Source organism: Mastigoproctus giganteus, chromosome 5 (assembly GCF_048544385.1).
Source record: "Mastigoproctus giganteus isolate SK-2022 chromosome 5, ASM4854438v1, whole genome shotgun sequence".
NCBI lineage: Eukaryota > Metazoa > Arthropoda > Arachnida > Uropygi > Thelyphonidae > Mastigoproctus > Mastigoproctus giganteus.
The window spans coordinates 127,892,836-127,912,364 of record NC_143579.1 but is presented as its reverse complement, the minus strand read 5'-3'; the positions used below and the strand labels follow the sequence as shown (position 1 = coordinate 127,912,364).

At 37.5% G+C, this 19,529-nt stretch overlaps 1 protein-coding gene across 1 annotated transcript in view; it reads left to right on the top strand.

Annotated features, from left to right (window-relative positions):
* LOC150085699 (glutamate receptor ionotropic, kainate 1-like) overlaps positions 1-19,299 on the top strand; it is a 38,436-nt gene extending 19,137 nt beyond the window's left edge. Inside the window, exons 6-9 of the mRNA XM_090374650.1 lie at positions 924-1,074; positions 3,032-3,249; positions 4,710-4,993; positions 19,026-19,299. Of these exons, the coding sequence (XP_090230776.1) occupies positions 924-1,074; positions 3,032-3,249; positions 4,710-4,993; positions 19,026-19,299 (927 nt within the window). The remainder of the gene's footprint in view (positions 1-923; positions 1,075-3,031; positions 3,250-4,709; positions 4,994-19,025) is intronic.
* Positions 19,300-19,529: the final 230 nt, after the last annotated feature.

Sequence of the window (19,529 nt, the reverse complement as noted above, 5' to 3'; positions counted from 1 at the left end):
ACATGAATTAAGGTGCTATTAATCACAAAAAAACTTAAATCAACAATCATTGTAAACGCGACATTTGAAATCTCTCATTATCAAAAATCTGTAGCAGTCAAATTCAGAGAATGCGAAGACTTCCACTGGAAAATTCCAACTGATTATTTTATCAGATGCAAACGTTTTACGAAGTACAATAAAAGCTGATTGACAGATATGCGACGGCTCTCAGTGATGCATGATAATACATCACTGAGAGCCGTCGCAGTGATGCATGATAATGAAGTCTCGAAAATATCTGCACCCTCGTACACGCTGTATAACGTCTTATAACCCACCGCGTTGTCTTATAACGGTTGTCATTTTCATTCCATCAGAAGAGGGATTTTCGAAACAGAATGGCCCAAAGTCAATGAAGCAATAAAATCTCACCTTTGGAGAACCGACAGGACATCCCCTGAATCTGATGCGCGAAATGAGACATTTATGAGTGTTCACAGTTTCACTCAACGAAAGACATTTTTTGTCAATCCAAAACGTTTGCCGACCAAGGTGGTTTTGTTTCTATTTTATTGATCGTCCACTGGGCGAAAGACACACGTGTAGGCTTATCTACAGCAAGATTTGATGCACCCTTGCGGTTGTGATTTTAACGGGATTACCTGGTCCCTATAAACGCGAAAAAACTTTCTGAAAATGTCTTACGGACAACAGTTCGAGAAGCCATTAAGTGTCGTGAGTGCAGAGGTTCACAGATGCTTAGAGATTTAGCTAACTATGCGCCAACTTCCGGTCGAAATCGCGAATATCCAGTTTGTGTTCTATCAAAGAGATTGCAATTATATTTAAAATGAGATTTTAAATATAATCGTAGCAAGAAATTAAGACCAAATAATTTTCATAGTAAAAAGCATCAATCTTATTATTTATTTTTTCCACAGGTTTGGATCGGGATTCTTCTGGGTATCTTAATATATGCCCTGTTTTCAGCAGTTATAGAAGTTACTCTAAACCGAAGAAAACGCCGTGGTTTATTCGCAACAAAAGTCAAAAGATATTTCTGGACTTACATTGCGACTTTGTTTTGTGAAGGTAAGTCAGCTTGTAAATCGTTCAATAAAAAAAATATTCTAGTTAGTGGTGCAACCATTCCAGTCTGGAAACGGATTGTAAGGTGTTTAGTATTACACCGAGGTAATGACAAGCTGTATTGGAGTACATCTGCAAATTTTGTACGTTCTTCAGTTGGTTTACCTATTCTGCTGGAGAAAATGTCATACAACCCTCGTCTAAATCCGATGGCTCAGATTACTAGAATTATACCAGAGCCCAAAATATCTCGGACATTATTAGAACTTTAAATGTAATAATATAAAATATTTATATTATTTTTTTTATAAATTAAACCAATATTTTGCACTAAGCGAAAGTCACTGGACCTGTTGCATGACGAGTAGGAATGGGATGGCAAAAATTGATAAATTGCGCTATATATAGCGCAACTCTGCAATGTAAATTAGATGGCCTTGGGATATGCATCTGCTGGAAAAGGTGTTCTTCGACGACTAGACTGAATTTCCTATCACCACACTTTATTTTATTTTTTTTGGTACAGAGACATTTTTAGAGCATATCCTCCGCAAAGCTTATAGGATATGCCAAAACAAATAAAGTATTTGATAAATCAATGGAAGCAGCTGCTCTTGTAATATGCTTCTAAACTTAAATCCGTGAAAAGCACTTTAAGTATGCGGCAGTTTTTAAGTCGCGATAGGAAAACCACTTATACTTCCAAACGCTCCATTTGGTAATCGCATTCAAGATCTACATCTCAAAAGGAGATACTGCGGCTCACTTACCAAGGCCAGTTCCACAGATGCTTACATTCCATCGTGTAACTTCTCTCTGAAGAACTGAGGAGTGATAGATAATCTTCTCGCTGTCTACAACTCCATTCGCCATAAGCAAAATACCGCTTTCTTGTCACAGTCGAATTTGACCCAAACCAAAACATTCCTTATCTTCCCTTCTTACTAGACCTTGATTCCGATGACTTTTTATATCTAACTATGAACGAGCTTCAGAATCTAAACTGTATCATAAAAAAAAAAAAGGCTCCAGGGAGCCTTTTTTTATGATATCACTGTATTGGTTCAGACAGTTTAAAGACCAAGGATTTAACTAATATAATTTATTTTATTAAGCGCAGTCCTCGAACTTTGTGAGCAAGCCTTGTATATACTCGTACATCACTGTCATTGGCTGACAGCTTCTACACAAAGTATTCGCAATTCTGATGCCGAATTCATTCGAATGCAAACAACCTGTTCAGGATGCATAATTCACACTCCAACAATTTATGGAATTATGCTTAGAATAATGGCAAGTAAATGTGAAAAATTCAGTCAATTAAAGATTTTTATGTAATTCAAAAATGTTATATATGTTAAAGCTTTGTTTCCTGTTGTCATGTCTGTTCTCATCAGAGCATCCATGGTTCTTTTGCTGTTAGCAACCATAACAGAAATACAAGTATTTGGGAATTTCCACAGGGTCGATTCCTCTTGAAGAGTGGTTATCGTGATTCCCCTAACATTTTCTTTTAGGGTTTTTCTTCTCTAATACATCCACCTGTGGGTCAGGTAGATGAGGGAGGGTTCTCTATCTGGTTCCCCGTAACAGTTGCGCCAACTTAAAACAGGAAACTTACCACTTTGCCTTTCTCGGTGGGTTCAGGCGCCTGATTATTTATGTGAATTTTGTCTAAGTCATTTTTTTTTAATTTTCGCTTGTCTGCAATTGGTACCCGATCTTCATTACCTCTTCAACGCGGAACAGTGTTTAATTTCACAGAAATCATTAATCTATTTCACCACGTTTACTTTCAACACTTAATAAATACTGTTGTCACTGCAATTGGGAATGAAATGTTTATATTTAATTATATTCATTTTAATTAAACAATCTTATTTGCATTTACTTTTTTTTTTGTACTTAAAAATACGCCAAGAGTGAGATTTCCTTTTAGTGTTGTACCTTACATCCTTAGGCTATCCAACGAATCCCAAGTATCTTTCTGGTCGCTTACTGCTCGGAGTATGGTGGCTTGCAGCTATTGTTCTCATGAATGGGTTCAGTGGTAATCTGAAGGCTTCGCTCATGTTAAAGCCCGACTTTGAAAAAATCAAAACATTGGATGACGTCACAAAGCATCCTAACCTTAGAGTAATGATTCAAAAGGGAACTACGTACGAGGCTGTGATAAAGGTAGGTTTCCTCCCAATTCAAGTGGTTAATTTCAACAGTATTTTCAAATAATTTAGTAAAAATATTAGCCAGATAATCCTTTTCTGTAGTTCATTGAAGCGGCAATGTAAATCAGATCTTTCCTTATTCAGTGAACAATACTGATTTTCAAGTGTCCGTTTGTCTTAAGATTTACATTTCCAAGAAATTTAAATTAAAACTCCGAATGTTGTTGAAAAAATATTTTACTGTTTCATCCTAGACAAGGAGTATAAGTTAGCAGAGACACACTTACAAAGGAACAACTTTTTTTTATCCCCCATCGTCTTCAAGTCTCTGTTTATCGCTTTGGTGTTACTGCTAGAGCAGATCTCATTGGAGCAATTTATTAGAAATTTAATCATAATATGCTTGGGGGCCGTGCAGTAAACTTCCTTATAATCCAATTTCAGTAATATCGGGAGACGTTGCTTGTTACAGAAGCAATAACGCACGAGATAGCATCCTGACACCTTGAGGTTATTTACTTTTACTGTAATGGAAATTTGCTCGATGAGAGAATTTTCAGGAAGTGGTGGAGATAATTCGAGAAGTTCGTTCTGGTTATTTGTGTTCAAGGTTTACTAAGTGCAAAAGGTATTGTGAAGCCTACTTTCATTGGCAACTTTATAAATGTTAATTGGTTCTTTTACGGTGGTTTAGTACATCCGCTGTGTAATCACCTAGGCAGGCGAATTAAGGCCATGATTGAAGAAGCCCTTAAGAAAATTTCGACGCGATTTGAAGCTGTACCTCTCGAAACAAGCAACGAACTCGTTGCTTATAACAGTCGTTTTTAACAGTGACGAAAGACTTCAGGATTAAAGAAGTCTAATATACAAAATACAGAAGTCTAATATAGGATAATAAACTAGTAAATATGTTTAGATAGCAATACAAGCATTCCTCTCTAATATACCAACAGACTCAGGATTTCAGCCGAATCTAAGACACCAGCAGATTCGGAGCAACTCCCGAACATATGAGGAGAGTTCATGGAGACAAGACCCAAGTCGTGATGAAAAAATGCGACATGATACGAAAATTGCTTATAACAAGTTTTGAAAATATACCATTTAACGTTAGCCAACTTTTAAAACACAGAGAAACAGTGAAAAATGGAGTATAGGATGGATGGAACACCAATTCTATTGTCCATTTCTTAAATCATAGCTTGCCCAATATACGAGTGTTGAGAACATGAGTTATCTCTGCAAATGTTCAACTTGTCTGCAATCTGAATAAAACTTATTCAATAGTCCTGATTAATAATTTAGTTTCGTGGGCCCACCAACCTTTCGAACTCCAAGCCCTTTTTTTGTTTAGAAAAATTTTTATTCCATTCAGAACAGTTAAATTTCAGAATAATTCTGTAGAAACAACATTTTTAATGTCCTTATTAACCTGAATGTTCGGCTAAACAGTTTAATTTCGTGTTTCAGACGAGCAGCGAATCTTCGTTTAAGAAATTATGGCGCCAAGCAGTGAAAACGAAAGGGGTGCAGTCCTACAAAGTTCTGTATTCTCTTCCAACTCTGCAATCCGTATTAGAAGAAAAGACGGTCATTATGAGCGACATCTGGACTTTGAAGTATCATATATCATCTCACTGTTCCAACCTGAAAGGAGGAAAATTTTATTTTGGGGAACTTTTTTTCCCCCATACGTACACAATGGCTTATAGCCATTACCTTAATAAAACTTGGGAAATCCAAATCAGAAATAAGTGAGTATTGTACACTAGTGTAATATTAAATAAGTTACTTCCTTATTTGATTTACTATCTAGTTTTTTGATTTCTACATTTGTTATTTTTTAGCATGATATTAATACAGTTTGACTTATACTTGAGTTTTATGTTTCATTTATATTTATTGAAATAAATAGAAATAAAAATGAAATCATTATTAAAATGTAACAACGGAATTTTAAATTTCACCCAATGGAGCCCACGTTTCCATTTAGGGAACAACTCTGATAATTCTTTATTTCTACGAGTAATTGCAATGTACAATTACAATAAAAAGGTGTTAATTTATCGAGAGTTTCTTTCAATTTCTCTAAATTAATCAAATCCTCGAATATTGCAAAATTTAAGATACTCGCAAGTATCTGATATCTGATGCAAGTTCATAAACGTTTTGCAAATTAGGTCTGGGTTACAAATAGGGTACGTACGAGTCACAAATATTTAAAAATACGAATCATATAGCTACATTTCTGTACATAATATAAGCAAAAATATTTTTCAACTTAGAATATTTAATGAAAAAATATTTTATCTTTCTTTCAAGACGTCTGGTCAGCATGAAGAGGAAAAGACCAAATCCTCAAGCAGATGACAACACGACGAATAAATGACCCTCAATCCCAAGCGGCTTTCACTCTCCCTCTTACGGCAGCAAAAGGATTCTAAGAATTTCTGGGTACGACCAGGCTGCCATGAACGGAAGCTCAACTTAGCCTGTTACAAAGTAAGATTGCTCATCGGTGAAGACAGGATATTAGAGCCGGAAAAGGAATTAGAAAATATGAATTGGCATATCTTTGACTTGGCTAAAACAAGAAGAAAGAATCACTTATAAATTTATAAAGGGTAAATCTGCAGTACACCAATGGAAACAGTGAAAAGAGCAGCGAAGGTGGAATTGCCTTTCTGATCGATAAAATATATAAAAAACAACATTTTGGAATATAAAAGTACATCACCAAGGATGTCAAAAGACTACTCAGGATTTTTAAGAGGTATAAACTAAAAGTTATGATTTATGCACCAATACCGAGCCACGATGATGAAGAAGTTGAAGAAATGTACACCGAAAATGAGACTTCTAGATGAACAGAAAACTCACTACAGTAATATTATAGGAGACTTCAACTCTAAGGTGGGAAAGAGACAAAACAGTGCAGAAAGGAGAAATATAGGAAATTTTGAAATTGTTGGAAGAAATGAAGGAGTTGTGGAATTTGCAGAATCCCGAGGAATGTCAGTAATGAACACTTTTTTCAAGAAAAGGGTGAACAGAAAGTGGACATGGTAGAGCGCCCAAATGGATAAACAACTAATGAAATCGACTTCTTCCTCGCTAACAGAAGATATATCGTGAATGATGTTACTACCCTGAACAAGGTTGTTGTTATTTTGGTTTTTAGGAGCATTAGCGCAACTAAGCCATATTGCTCCGGGAATATGCGGTGGTCATTCCCTAACCTTTCCGCATCCTCTGTATTTGGTGGCTCACGGGCTCGAACCCCGGTCTAATCAAGAATCGTGTGCTACGCACTGCTGCTCCTTCCCACCTGGCTACGGAGGCGCCACCTAAACAAGGGCGGTAACATAAATCACAATAAATGTTAAAAGTGATCACAGAATGGCAAGATGCACGCTTAGCATTAGTTGAGGCATATGATCCAAGAAAGCAAAAAAAGCATCAGCAAAAAAAAAAAAAAACACCATTCCCATTTCACCCATCCGGTCACTCCAAATGCTTGTGTAGTTCTGCCATGAACTTATTTAAGTTGTCGTCCTCCACTTTAACAGATGAAGTTTGTTCCAGCAATCAACTACCCGCTGGCTAAAGGCAAACTTCCGTACATCTATTCTACAACTGTCTTTCCTCAATTTGAATATATGCTCCCTCAGGTTCTTAATCTCAGCAAGTGGAAGTATCCCATCATCATTGAGCCTGCTCAAACCATTCAAGGCCTTGTAAACCTCAATCAGATCACCTCGCAGGTGCCTAGTCTCCAGATGCTGCAACTGACAGAATTTAAGCCTCTCCTGGGAAGAGAACGCCTTTGTTCCACTCAACAATCTTGTTACTCTTCTCTGTACTCGGTCTATCAACTCCACATCCTTCCTAAAATGAGGCCTCCAGACTCATGGTGTGACCTGACCATTGCCTTATACAAGGGTATAATTGCCTCCTTGTCTCTGCTAGCAAAATTCCTATATATCATTTACAAAACTCCATGACCTGCTCCAGCAGCCCGTCTGCACTGCTCAGAGAACTTCATATCCGAGTGCACAATTACCCCCAGGTTTTTTTTCATTCTCCACCTCTCTGAGTGTAGTACCACACAGTTGGTACGTTTCTCTTGGGTTACTGCTATCCACATGCACTACTTTGCATTTGTCAAGGTTAAACTTCAGTTGCCACTTCTCAGTCCATCTACCTAACTTTTCTAGATCCTGTTGCAGTAGCATAAATGTAAGAAAAACTTGATATAGCTGTAAGAAAGGTAAAAAAAAACTGACCAGTAAATAATACGTCTTTCTTTGAGATAACAGAAGAGAAGAAAAAGCAGTATGTACTGGAACTTAAGAACAAATTTGAGCTTCTGCAGACCTTCCAGGACCAAGATAACGATGAGGAATACAACAACTTTCTGAAAGTCAAAGCCCAAGAAACCTATAGGTAAAAAGAAATCTAAAGAAGAAAAAAATAGTCAAGAAAGTCAAAATAGTTATGCAAAGCCATTAGAAAGAGACTCAGAGAGGACATAAGAAGATTTAACACAAGAAAAGTAGCAAGCATTAAGGGAAAACAAAGGACTTAAATCAGCAGCGGTGTGCAGTAATGCAGAATGACAAATGATACTGAAACTGAAGAATAGATAGCGATAGTGTACTTATAAACAGCACAGAAGGCATAATTCAAATAGCAGAAGTCTACTATAGAGAATTATATAAGGATGAGGAAATGAAGCCAGCAGTGTGGAAGATGGATCACATGCATTGAAGAAAATGAAGGATCAGAAACCCCCGGATGAAGGTGAAGTTACTGTAGAGTTGTTAAAATCGGGAGGAAGAGACATGGCACAGAACCTGTCAAGACTGTTCATAAAATACATTAGGAAAGGCGTGACGCTTAAAGGAGTGGAATAATGCAATCACAATTTTGCTGCATTAGAAAGGAGATAAATCAGGAATTGGAAATTATAGATCAATTAGCTTGTTGGTCCCACATCTACAAGTTGTTCACAAGGGTCATTACTAACAGATTAGAAAGAATATTTGATGAGAATCAACCGAAAGAGTATGCTGGCTTTAGGACAACATTCTCAACTATGGATCACCTTCACGTAATATCGCAGCTAATGGAGAAAGAAAATGAAGATAAAACACCATTATGGCTAGCATTTGTGGATTATGAAAAGGCATTTGACTCCATACAGCATAAGTCAATGTGTTGGGCACTGGAAAAACGAGGCATAGATACCCCATACATTATGATTTTGAAGAAAAGATATGAGAACGATACCTCCTTTATTAGACTACACAAAGACAGCAACAAATTTAAAATTGGAGAAGGAGTTCGACAAGGAGACTATCTCCAAAGTTGTTAACTGCTACCCTTGAAGCTTTCAGAAGATTAGACTAGTCTCAGAAAGGAGTCAACGTGAATGGAGAGTACCTAAACCATTTACGATTTGCACATGACATTGTGGGCATAAGCCTTCATCCCAAAGAATTAGAGCAAAATCTTAATCAGCTATGCAGATTTATTAAGTATTTCGGACTAAAGATGAATATGGCTAAATAAAAGTAATGATGAACAAGTATGCCACAGAAAGCGATATAATGATTGAAGGAGTAGTAATTGAAAATGTGGATTCATGTACTTATCTGGGACAAGTCGTTAGCTGTAATAATGATAAATGGCTGGAACTCAAGAGAATAATAAATTTCGGATGGATAACATTCAGGAAATATAGTCACAAAAGGAAGAGCAATATCCCAGTTTGTCTGAAACGTAAAATAATGAACCAATGTATACTCCCCACCATGACTTATGGAAGTGAAAATTGGGCACTCACCAAAACAATGGAAGAGAAGCTGAAAACTACAGAGCGAAGAATGGAATGAATTATATTAGGAATCCGACTGCTAGATAAGAAAAGAAACACATGGATTAGGCAGCAAACACAAGTAAAGGACATTCTTATCAAAACTAAAGAACAAAAATGGACTTTGGCAGAACACATAGCTCGAAGATATGATGACAGATGGACTAAGAAAATAAAAGAATGGTATCCCAAGAGGAGCTAAAATAAAACCTGTAAGACAACAGGGATGGACAGATAAAATTCTCGAGTTCGTGGGTAATAAATGGATGTCCATTGCACAAAACAGAAGGAACTGGAATATTGCTAGAGAGGCCTTCACCCTGCATTGGACTGAAAATGGCTGATAATGATGATTTTATTTTTTTTTTACCTAACAAAGTAGTAGAAACTCAAAGAAAAATTTAACTGCCATAAAATGCGTGTTCAGAAGGAAACAAACCACATCCAGTTCATGAAAGAATGATGTATGTTTGATGCTGTCAGTTCTGGAACAATTTCAGCTTACGGAAAATTAATCACAAGAGCGTTCGATGTAAATTGTTTTAGAGAGAGAGAGAGAGAGAGAGAGAGAGAGAGAGAGAGAGAGAGAGAGAAGGTGCATATACGAACCATTCGTATCAATAGTGAGCTAGCCAAAACATTTTGCTAACTGGGAAGTTCTCATTAATCAAGTAAGGTTTTGTATAGTCCAAACTTTTGCTTATTGTTGGTAGAATTTTCGTAAAGGTTCGTTGTACGTATATCTGCAAATTCCAATTATATTTTCCGGTTATTAGCGTGCTAAGCTTGGAATGACACTGAAGAAAGTAGGAATCCTTGTTTTGCAGGAAGTGTGCGATGCCGAGTGAGAAAAGAGTGGTATGTATCCTGTATACGAACCATGAAAATTTAAGTGCCTCAGGTATCTAATTTTCACTCTTTTGCTGAAAAGAGTTTTTTCTCCAAATGCGAGGGTAAGCAAATAATGCTATTTATAAACCTCTTTGTTTTCTTTCTTACAGCATAAGAAAGAACTACTTATGATAATTTAATTAAGGCACTTTTATCTTGGGTCTTCTCAGTCGTAATTTTTTTTTTTGTTTTTAAATAAGCGACGACAGAGTGCATTTAGACAAAGATTAATTTTGAGCGCATCATTGGACTCGGGAGAGATTCCTTTGCATTTCGGATGGGACCAATACATGACCAATACATAAAGGCATTTAGAAGTGCGAAGTGGGCGACTAGATACTCTGGAATGTAGACGATGTTATGGATACTACGAAAATTTTTATTTTTATTTCTCAGAGCAAACTAAACTAAAATTACAATTAATTAGCTTTCGGCTGAGTGGACAGCCTTCTTCAGATAGAAAAATACTTTGAATGGCAGTTGGAATAGAGATGTGCACTGCCAGGATGGTGCGTGAGGCGCGTGGCTAATTGTTTGAGGTTGATGTTTGTGGCTGTGACGTATGGTGGTGACGTGGCCAGCGTTTGTCTATGGACAGAATTACTGTTTCTGTGATGGGGTTAACTTGACAACCACTGTTCCTGTTCAAAGAGGTATCCGAGCATTTTATGTTTAACGATTCCAACCAGGTGCGCCTTAGGTAATGGTGGGACCTGTCCACGACCACGACATCACGGTGTGGGTCAATGTCGTGGTGGGTTGTCCAGACATGCTCGGCGAAAGCTGAGTGTTCCACATCTGCCAAACGGATCGCCCTTTTATGCTCTGAGAGACGTTTCTCGAGTCGACGTCCAGTCTCTCCAAAGTAGCAGCTAGTTTTAGACCAGTGGTTACTAAAAGAAAGTCAAATTTGCAATAAAATAGCATTTGCCGACGATTTAGCGCTGTGCATACCAGGCAGGTCAAGACGTATGCTAGAAACACATGGGAAAGAAATCCTGGATGATTTGCTGGAATGGTCTAGAATAAACAAATTAAAAATTTCTCAGACGAAAACTAAAATGATGATCTTCAACAATAAACTGGATTATAACAGACCTCCTAAACTCCATATTAACAATGTCCAAATTCCTTATGTTTCTCAAAATAAATATCTTGGTCTCATAATTGATGATAAATTTTCTTTTATCCCTCACGTAAAGAACTTAGCTGAAAAGATTAACAAGTTTACTGCCAATGTGATTAGGCTCTCAAGAGCAGAATGGGGTATAAAGCACAAAACTTTGGCATTATATTATAAGGCTATATTTTTGCCAATTGTAGTATATGCGGCTGCCATATGGTTTCCTAGGGTTACTCACGTCACAGTGAAGGCCAACTCTTATCATTGCAGAGAAAGATGATATTGGCAACACACAGATGCTGCAGAACGACATCAACCAATACTTTACAAGTGATCTCAGGTTGTATTCCGATTGACCTTTATGTGGCATACCGAGGCATGATTTCTAACTTAAAGAAAGGTTTGGCAACTCAAATCCTCGACATTGCAAGTAATCCGGCCACAGACATTCGGCAGGAGAAAATTAATCTTTGGACAAAATTCACTGAGAAGTGGAAATACAGATGGCAATCCAGTGAAACAGGACTCACTACCAGGGAGTTCATTGAAGATGCAACATTTGCTGTAAATAAGAAAGTTATGGGATGGTTTTATCCTTCAATGACAACGTCGTATTTAATTACTGGACATGGCTCACTACGGGATAAATTGTGTAAATTTGGACTTGAACCTGACCCTTTGTGTTTTTGTGGGGTTGTAGAAGATTGGAGGCATGTTCTGCTTTACTGCCCGGCTTATGACGACTTCAGACAAGACCTATTTAACAGCACTCAACCTATTAGGACTGACAACCTCGATATTTTGACTCAAGATGCCAAGAACTTTGCAGCATTCCAATCCTTTTCTGACAAGGTGTTTAAAAGAAGACGCACCTTGTTTACTAATTCTAGAAGTGGACAGTAGAGTGATGTGTTCATGAACTTATATTTCTACCTTACTAGGTCAAACAGCTGTTAACTTAGAAACTAACTGTTGTGTTCTTAAATTAGTAGCAACATTCAATGTATATAATGGTATTAACTATACATATTTTTATTTTATTTTAACTTTTTTTTATTATTACTATTATTTATTTATTATTTTTTTATTTATTATTATTTTTTATTATTTTATTTTATTTTTTTTTTCCCTCGGGTTGGGCAGCCTGAGAGCTCCTGTCCTTTGCTATTGCACTCCTTCCACTGGACGACAAATTGGTGCAGCAGCACTAGATAATAGAAGCAGGCACAACTACTCATGCTCAGAAATGGGCAGTGGTTGACAGGGTGTTGATCGCTGTAGAGTGTAGACAGTTTCTCTCTCTCTCTCTCTCAACACAGATTTTGCAAGGTGGAGTTCGACTAAACGTCTAGGTGCCACCCAAAACAAGTACATCCGCATACATACACACATAGTATATCTTTTATTGTTTTATTACTTGCAAGTGAAGCTGTATAATTAAAATTGTTTTGTTTTTTTTTACGCAGAATGCGACGATTGTAAATAGAAAGTGTTTGTATCTGTGTATATATGTAATAAAAATGTATGTATGTATGTATGTATGTAAAAAAAAAAAAAAAAAAAAAGTAGCAGCTAGTGCAGTCACGGCAAGAGATGCGATAGACCAAACCACTCTGTAGAAGGGTGGGGACAGGTGTTTTTATGTTGGAAAGGAGAGAACGCAGTTTCTTGCCTGGGAGTTGGATGCACTTTATCCCATGTGATTTTAGGATTCTACCGATCTGTTGTGACAGGTTGGGGTAGTATGGGATAAATGCCCTCGTGGATGACTCGTCACTGTTGGCGTTGCTGTTGGTCGTCACGTTGTCGCGTGCCTGTAGATCACACCTGTCAAGGATGTCGATGGGATAGCCACACCTCGTAAGGTCTACTTTGACCCTGGTGATCTCTTTGCGTCTTTCATCTGCGGAGCTGGAGTGTGTCCAGGCGCGAGTTAGCAAGGTTCGGGCAGTGCAGAGGAGGTGGCCCCGCGCGTGTGCTGATCGGAAGTTGGTAAATTGGCCAGCACACATAGGTTTACGATAAACTGTCGTCTTCAAGCATGTGTCTTCGCGCCGGACGAGGGTATCTAGGTATGGAATAGTGTTGTTCGACTCCAGCTCAATCGTGAATTTTATGAAGGGCGACAGTGAGTTGAGGTGGGTTAGGAGTCGCTGACCTGAGTCTCTAGGGATAACTACGAACACATCGTCTACATAGCGACACCAAAAGGCAATGTGATCTGGTGCGTGTGTAAACGCACGTCCCTCTAACTCCTCCATCACGATGTTTGCTGTGACCGAACTGACAGGGGAACCCATGGCTGTGCCATGTACCTGCTGGTAGATTGAATCGTTAAACATGATTGCACCCCCTGTTAAGCACAGTCTGAGGGCGGCGGAAATGTCATCAGGCGTCAGTCTAGTTCCGTCGCTAAGGGTTTCATCATTGTCTAAGAGTTGTTTTGCACAGGAGATGGCAAGTTCCACTGGGATGGAGGTAAAGAGTGATATTACATCGAACGATGCCATGACTTGATCGTGTGAGATGGATATAGTGTGGATCCTTTCTATGATCTCAATACTGTTGGAGACTGTGTAGGTTGTCTTGCCAACTAGAGGAGAAAGAAGCCTCGAGACAAACTTAGACAACTCGTAAGTCGGTGATCCACAGCAGGATACAACTGGTCTTAGTGGTGTGTCTTCTTTGTGTACCTTCGGCAGGCCGTAAAACCGTGGGATCTGACACCCGGAGGCACGGAGGTGATTACGGGTTGACTGCGTTATTTTCCCCTGTTTGAGCCAACTGTTGATGAGGATATTCACCTCTGACTCCCATCGTTCCAATACTCTGTTGGGGTTAACGGTTAAGGGTTTGTAGACGGAAGTGCCTCGTAAAAGCAGTAAGGCTTTCGCCATGTAATCAGCGTGGTTCATTACACCCGTACGACGGCCTTTGTCCGCCGTTAGAATGACGATGGACGAATCCTGTTTCAGTGCCTTGAGGGTAGAAATCTGCATACGGCTGAGGTTTGAAGAGACGGGGCGAGCATGGTGTAGAACTGCTGCAGTCTTTAAGCGGATTGCGTTGGCTACATCTTCTGGGAGGCGTGATAAACATGTTTCCACACCCAAGGCGATGTCGGTGATCGGTGGGTACTTTGGAAGAACGGCAAATGTCATGCCAAGGGTCAATAAGTCTATTTGTTCTGCAGATAACTGCTTGCTGCTCAGGTTCAATACGAAATCCGTGCAAGTTGTGGAAGGGGCATTATGCTGGCGACGAAATTGACGGGATTCATTAATTAAAGTATTGAACTTACGTTTCTGTCGGGCACAATAACGATCTGATTCTCTGACGGCCTGGTAACATAAAGTATTGATTACATTGGTGTAAATAGGATCGGGAATCAGAGCCTTAAGGTCGGCTAGTAGGGCTGCTTTGCTCGCTGAAGCACGTTGTATGTCATGGTGGAGGCAGCCGATCCATATGTGCAGAGTCTTGAAGCCGAAGTTCCGACAGGCACGTCCCATACGCTCATTAGAAAACGGTTGTTTGTACCGAAACCCTTTCGGTATAATCTTGTTAGCTTTGCATCTATGTGCAAACCTCAGGTGTTGTCTGCCACTGACTATAAAGATGAAATCTTTCTGTAGTCTCACAACCATATCGTATGTTGGTTGGCCAAGAATAATCAGAATATAATGAAAGAGGCCTACGTGCACTGGATTCATACTACGAAAATTTTTATTTTTATTTCTCAGAGCAAACTAAACTAAAATTACAATTATGGATGTTATGGATGTAGCGAGAATGTTTACGCTTGTGAGAAGTCGACAGAGGGGATGGACAGCATAACGAAGTTTAGCAGCCAGACCATAATCTATCAAATGACAAAAGAGTACAAATCGCACAGTACATCAGAGCCTGTTACGGTTGGAGTTTGGCAGAAGACAACCTCACCAGATTCCTTCATGTCAGCTGAAATTAGTATTTACAGATTGAGATGGCCGGCAACACTGGTTCACATTTTGGCTTAATGCTAAGTTTTTATTCCAATGATCGCTGTGAAGATCATTGGAATAAAAACTACTGCATTATCTAATAAAAATATTTTAATGTGACTTCCGACAATATTTTAGATTATTTAATTAGCGAAAAAAAGGCGTACTTATTTTATTATTTTTACCAATACATTCAAAAATGCATTCAAAAAGATATGGCAGATCTATTTCTTTAGTATCAGTGCTCCATGTCCATTGGTAAACCTGTTGATAAGATCCTCGGGCCCATTAGATTCAGCAAAATAAAATGTTTATGACGTCATCCACTTTACAGAGGAAGATCAGAAGCTGTGTTTTGCCCTTCCGGGAGAACTTTAGCGCTATGTTGTGATCGAGCAATGAAGTTTGCCCTGAAGCAGTAAGTACCTTGAATTATAGGATACCTATACTGTACCGAGAGGCGTTTTTTTTTTTTTTTTAATAATGTACTCATCAAAATAAGTTGCGTAACGTTAGAAACGTTTTACCAAGAAAATGAAAATTTAAATTATTCAAAGTGTCTGTGAGTGCGATTTGGGCTTCCAACATGCCAGTAATATTGATTATTCTCCTGAAAACGTAGAGTACTATTAGATATAGTACATAATTTAACATGTATTTATTAAGGTATACGTATTAAAATTATTGTTCCCTCTTAAATTTTGTAGATCAGCTGGAATTTGGCTTCCTGAATCCTTCTGTCGATAATTCACTTTTATATCATGGAAGATGCACTCAATTCGTATTCTGTCAGTGCCTCCAGCAGAAATTCTAAAAAAGTAGTCTGCTTAAGGTTGCTCACACGTAGAGATGATTTAAATTTCTGCATGGAGTGAGAGAGATGATTTATAGAATTACCTCTCCCTTCTCCATTTCTTCCCCTTTCATAGTATAGCAATATTGAGCTGAAGGATGTTGGATTTAAAATTCAAAACAATAACCAATGTTTGCAAAGATCTCCATTGGATAAATAGTGGTTAATACGAAAACTAACTCATTGGCCTTGATTGTATATTTTCTTTATTTTCTAAACTGTTTTCGAGTGCTCAGTTTTTCTTTGAATGAGCATATTTAATAGTTAACTTTAAAAAGCACGTTACTCTTTATCTTTGAAGTTAGAAAAAGAAACCACATTTTTTCACTAGATAACAATATTATACGTAGAACGGGCAGTTAAATAAAAGTATCGGAATAAAATACAATTTAAATATCTGATGGCAATAGCCAAAATAGTGAACTTTCCCCAAACATTTCCGATCAGTTCTTCCCATTGCCGTAAGGAATCGATTCCATTTTTGTTATTCCTACTGAAGATCTAATTGTCGAATTAGGCAGAATACCATATATCACACGTTACAAATCTTCAGATATCGGTATACTCGAAAAGGATGTAGATTACCTTACATCTGGACTTTCATACCTTGAGGTCTTCATGCCATTCAAAAACGTAAAAATCAACGAATTTATCTCCTCCTTCTCCCACAATTAAATACTGCATTCCTGATTTGTGACTTCACCTACAAGCCCATGATAAATATTCCTAACTGATTTTAAACGTCCAACTACTATTTAACGTCCTTAGCGCTCCTTGCTTAGTGCAAATGCTTCTCTAGATTTGGTTTAAAATCCGAAACTGAAAGAGTAGCATCACTCTCCCCAGAATATATTTTCTCTCAACAAATTTCAAATGGTTATAGCATACAGTATATATATATGATAGAAATACATGTAATAGAACCAGTTCAAGAATTTCTACAGCACAAGCTTAAACTGGGCCGAGGGCACATAAGTACACGCGCTTTGAGTGACTGTGGTTTAAGCCCGAGCAAAATAAGATGCTGTTTCCTATCTCGTGAACTGCTCAGGTCATCCAGAAATATTAAAATAGAAAGTTTATTTATTATAGCGCTTGTATATAATTACCGATTCCAAACTTACTTCTTGGCCCCCTAAAGCTGATCGAAAATACCCTACCGCACGAAACACGGATATCCGATTTTATTGTATCTGAGCATACACCGATACACAAAAGTGAATCTGTGGACGATCAGGCTATCCTTGATAAAATAAAGAGAACATACCAATGCCACTCACTCTTTATTGATTCGGAGCGGAAGATCTCGGGAATTCACTACTCAAATTTTGTTCAACCAGTTATCTACGTCTTTCTAGGGCTGCAGCTAGCTTTTTATAAAAGCATGTCGTCTTTTTTATCCCGTTCCAGAAAATGTCTGATATTTCGGACAGCTCTAAGCAGCAAAAAAAAAAAAAAAAAAGAAAGACTCGTATGACTTTCTTTCATCTAATTAAAAAATTCTGTACCAGATACATAATGTGTCCTGCCGCAAGCATATTTAACGTGTTTTAGATTTAAGATTCATCGACAGCGTTAAAAAACGTTTTAATTTCACATATTAATAAAATTCATGGATAATTTGTACAGCAGTGTTTTTATTTTATTAATAATAATTACGTATCGGTTACTGAAAGTATCGTTCTGTGATGACCAAAGTAGGATATATAATTTTTATATTGAAGAGCTCACGACTAAATACACCATCTATTGTTGTTCGATTACGTGTAGTATTTATCGAAAGATCTGATCACATGTCCAAGTTGAAAAATGTTTTCATAAATGTGCAGAACTTTTCCAGCCTCAGTTTAATTGTAAACAAAAAAAATTACATTCAATCTGAAAACACCAGGTGACTTGAAACTAGATGCGTTTTCGAATTAACGCATTTCTCAGTTTCCGAAAGTTTTTTTGTATCTTGAAACCTTAATATTTCTGTTTCTAAATTCCTCAGCTTTCTAATGATATGCTATACGTCCATATTATCCAGTGAGAAAATTTCCTTGATCACACGTTCATATTTTCCACTGCTGGAAAAGCTACTGCAGTTTTCAGGGGTTTGAAACTTTTTCCTCTAGTATAAAGAAAAGATGAAGCTCCGAGCAAAATTTCACTAAATTTGGTCCAGTAGAAGACAAATTATTGTTGCGATCATTCAAGTATGATTGCAACAATACAAGTTACAATAATTCGCTTCTGGCAGAAGCAGAAGTTGACGTCACTTCCGTAACGCTTTTCGCATGACTGTTTTTCGTTACAAAATTTTTGGAATAACGCCAGTAAAATTGTCTTTAATATCAAAAAAAATATTACCGCTTCTAATCCTCCAACGAAAAATAGATAGCGCTGTATAGCGCTTAAACAAACAAAAAATGTGTTAAATTTTTACCATTGAGCTATTTCAGTCTTAGATACATTAAAGATGCATTTCAATTTAACTTTAATATGGTCATTATAAATCCACTATTTGGGAAGTTTGAGGTGCCTGGGAATATAGCTCTCCTTATTAAGTGTTTTGTTCCCGTGTTTTATTTTAGCATTTGGCTATTAAGCCTTATGAAAACCGTGCTCTTTTGAGATACGTAAGTGAATCTCTTGTTTGAAAGAAATTATTAATTACTCAAAAGAAATATGATTCATCATATGAAACGGGTGTACAACTTTTAGCAATAATAAATGAAAATGAAGTGTTAGTTATGCGATACGAAATAATGCCGGTATGTGTGCACTTCGCTTTTAGTTAAATAAATATGCATCTCTTGTTACAAATGGAATATTATTTGCAGTTATAGACTGTGTTAATCTAAGGTTTGTAAAGTCGTACGAATATCCAAAAGAAATTAAAAATGCATTCAGTAGATGGAAAAGAAACACAGAAAATTATCATCAATTCAATTGAGTCGATAATAACATGATTATCACAGAAAATTTTAATATTTAAATGAAGCTAAATAGTTATTTCAAATCTTAATGTAGTATATAATCATGAATACTTAAACGGGCATCTTTCTATATTTAGCTGCCGGAAACTAGTGGAAGCTGGACTGGTCCAATTATGGTTACAGGAGAAATACAAAAATCTTGATATGTGCATGGTTGGTGGAGGCACAGATAGCCGAGTAGAAAAACCACTTGGCATGGACGACCTTCAAGGTGTGTTTTATCTCTGGCTCCTCTCGGTGTCAATAGCTTTAAGTGCCTTCGTAGGAGAACTAGTGCATCACTCCAGCACCAGAAAAAAGATTCGCAAAAGAAGTTCCAAAGGAAAGAAAGTAAGAGATAAGAAGATTTAGCAACATAGGTAGCAGAAAACTAATAAGCCATACAGCGACTTGGTAATAAAACTTAGCCGGAGTATCTTAATATTCAAAATTTCTAGACAATGTAATACTTCTGCACAATAAAATGAACATGTAGCAGGAGTAAATTTCAGCTGATGGCCATGTATTATTGTCCGGGCTATCTTCACAGAATAAATTGTAGTAAATATACACGCAATATTTGTAATAGTCTAGTTAATTGG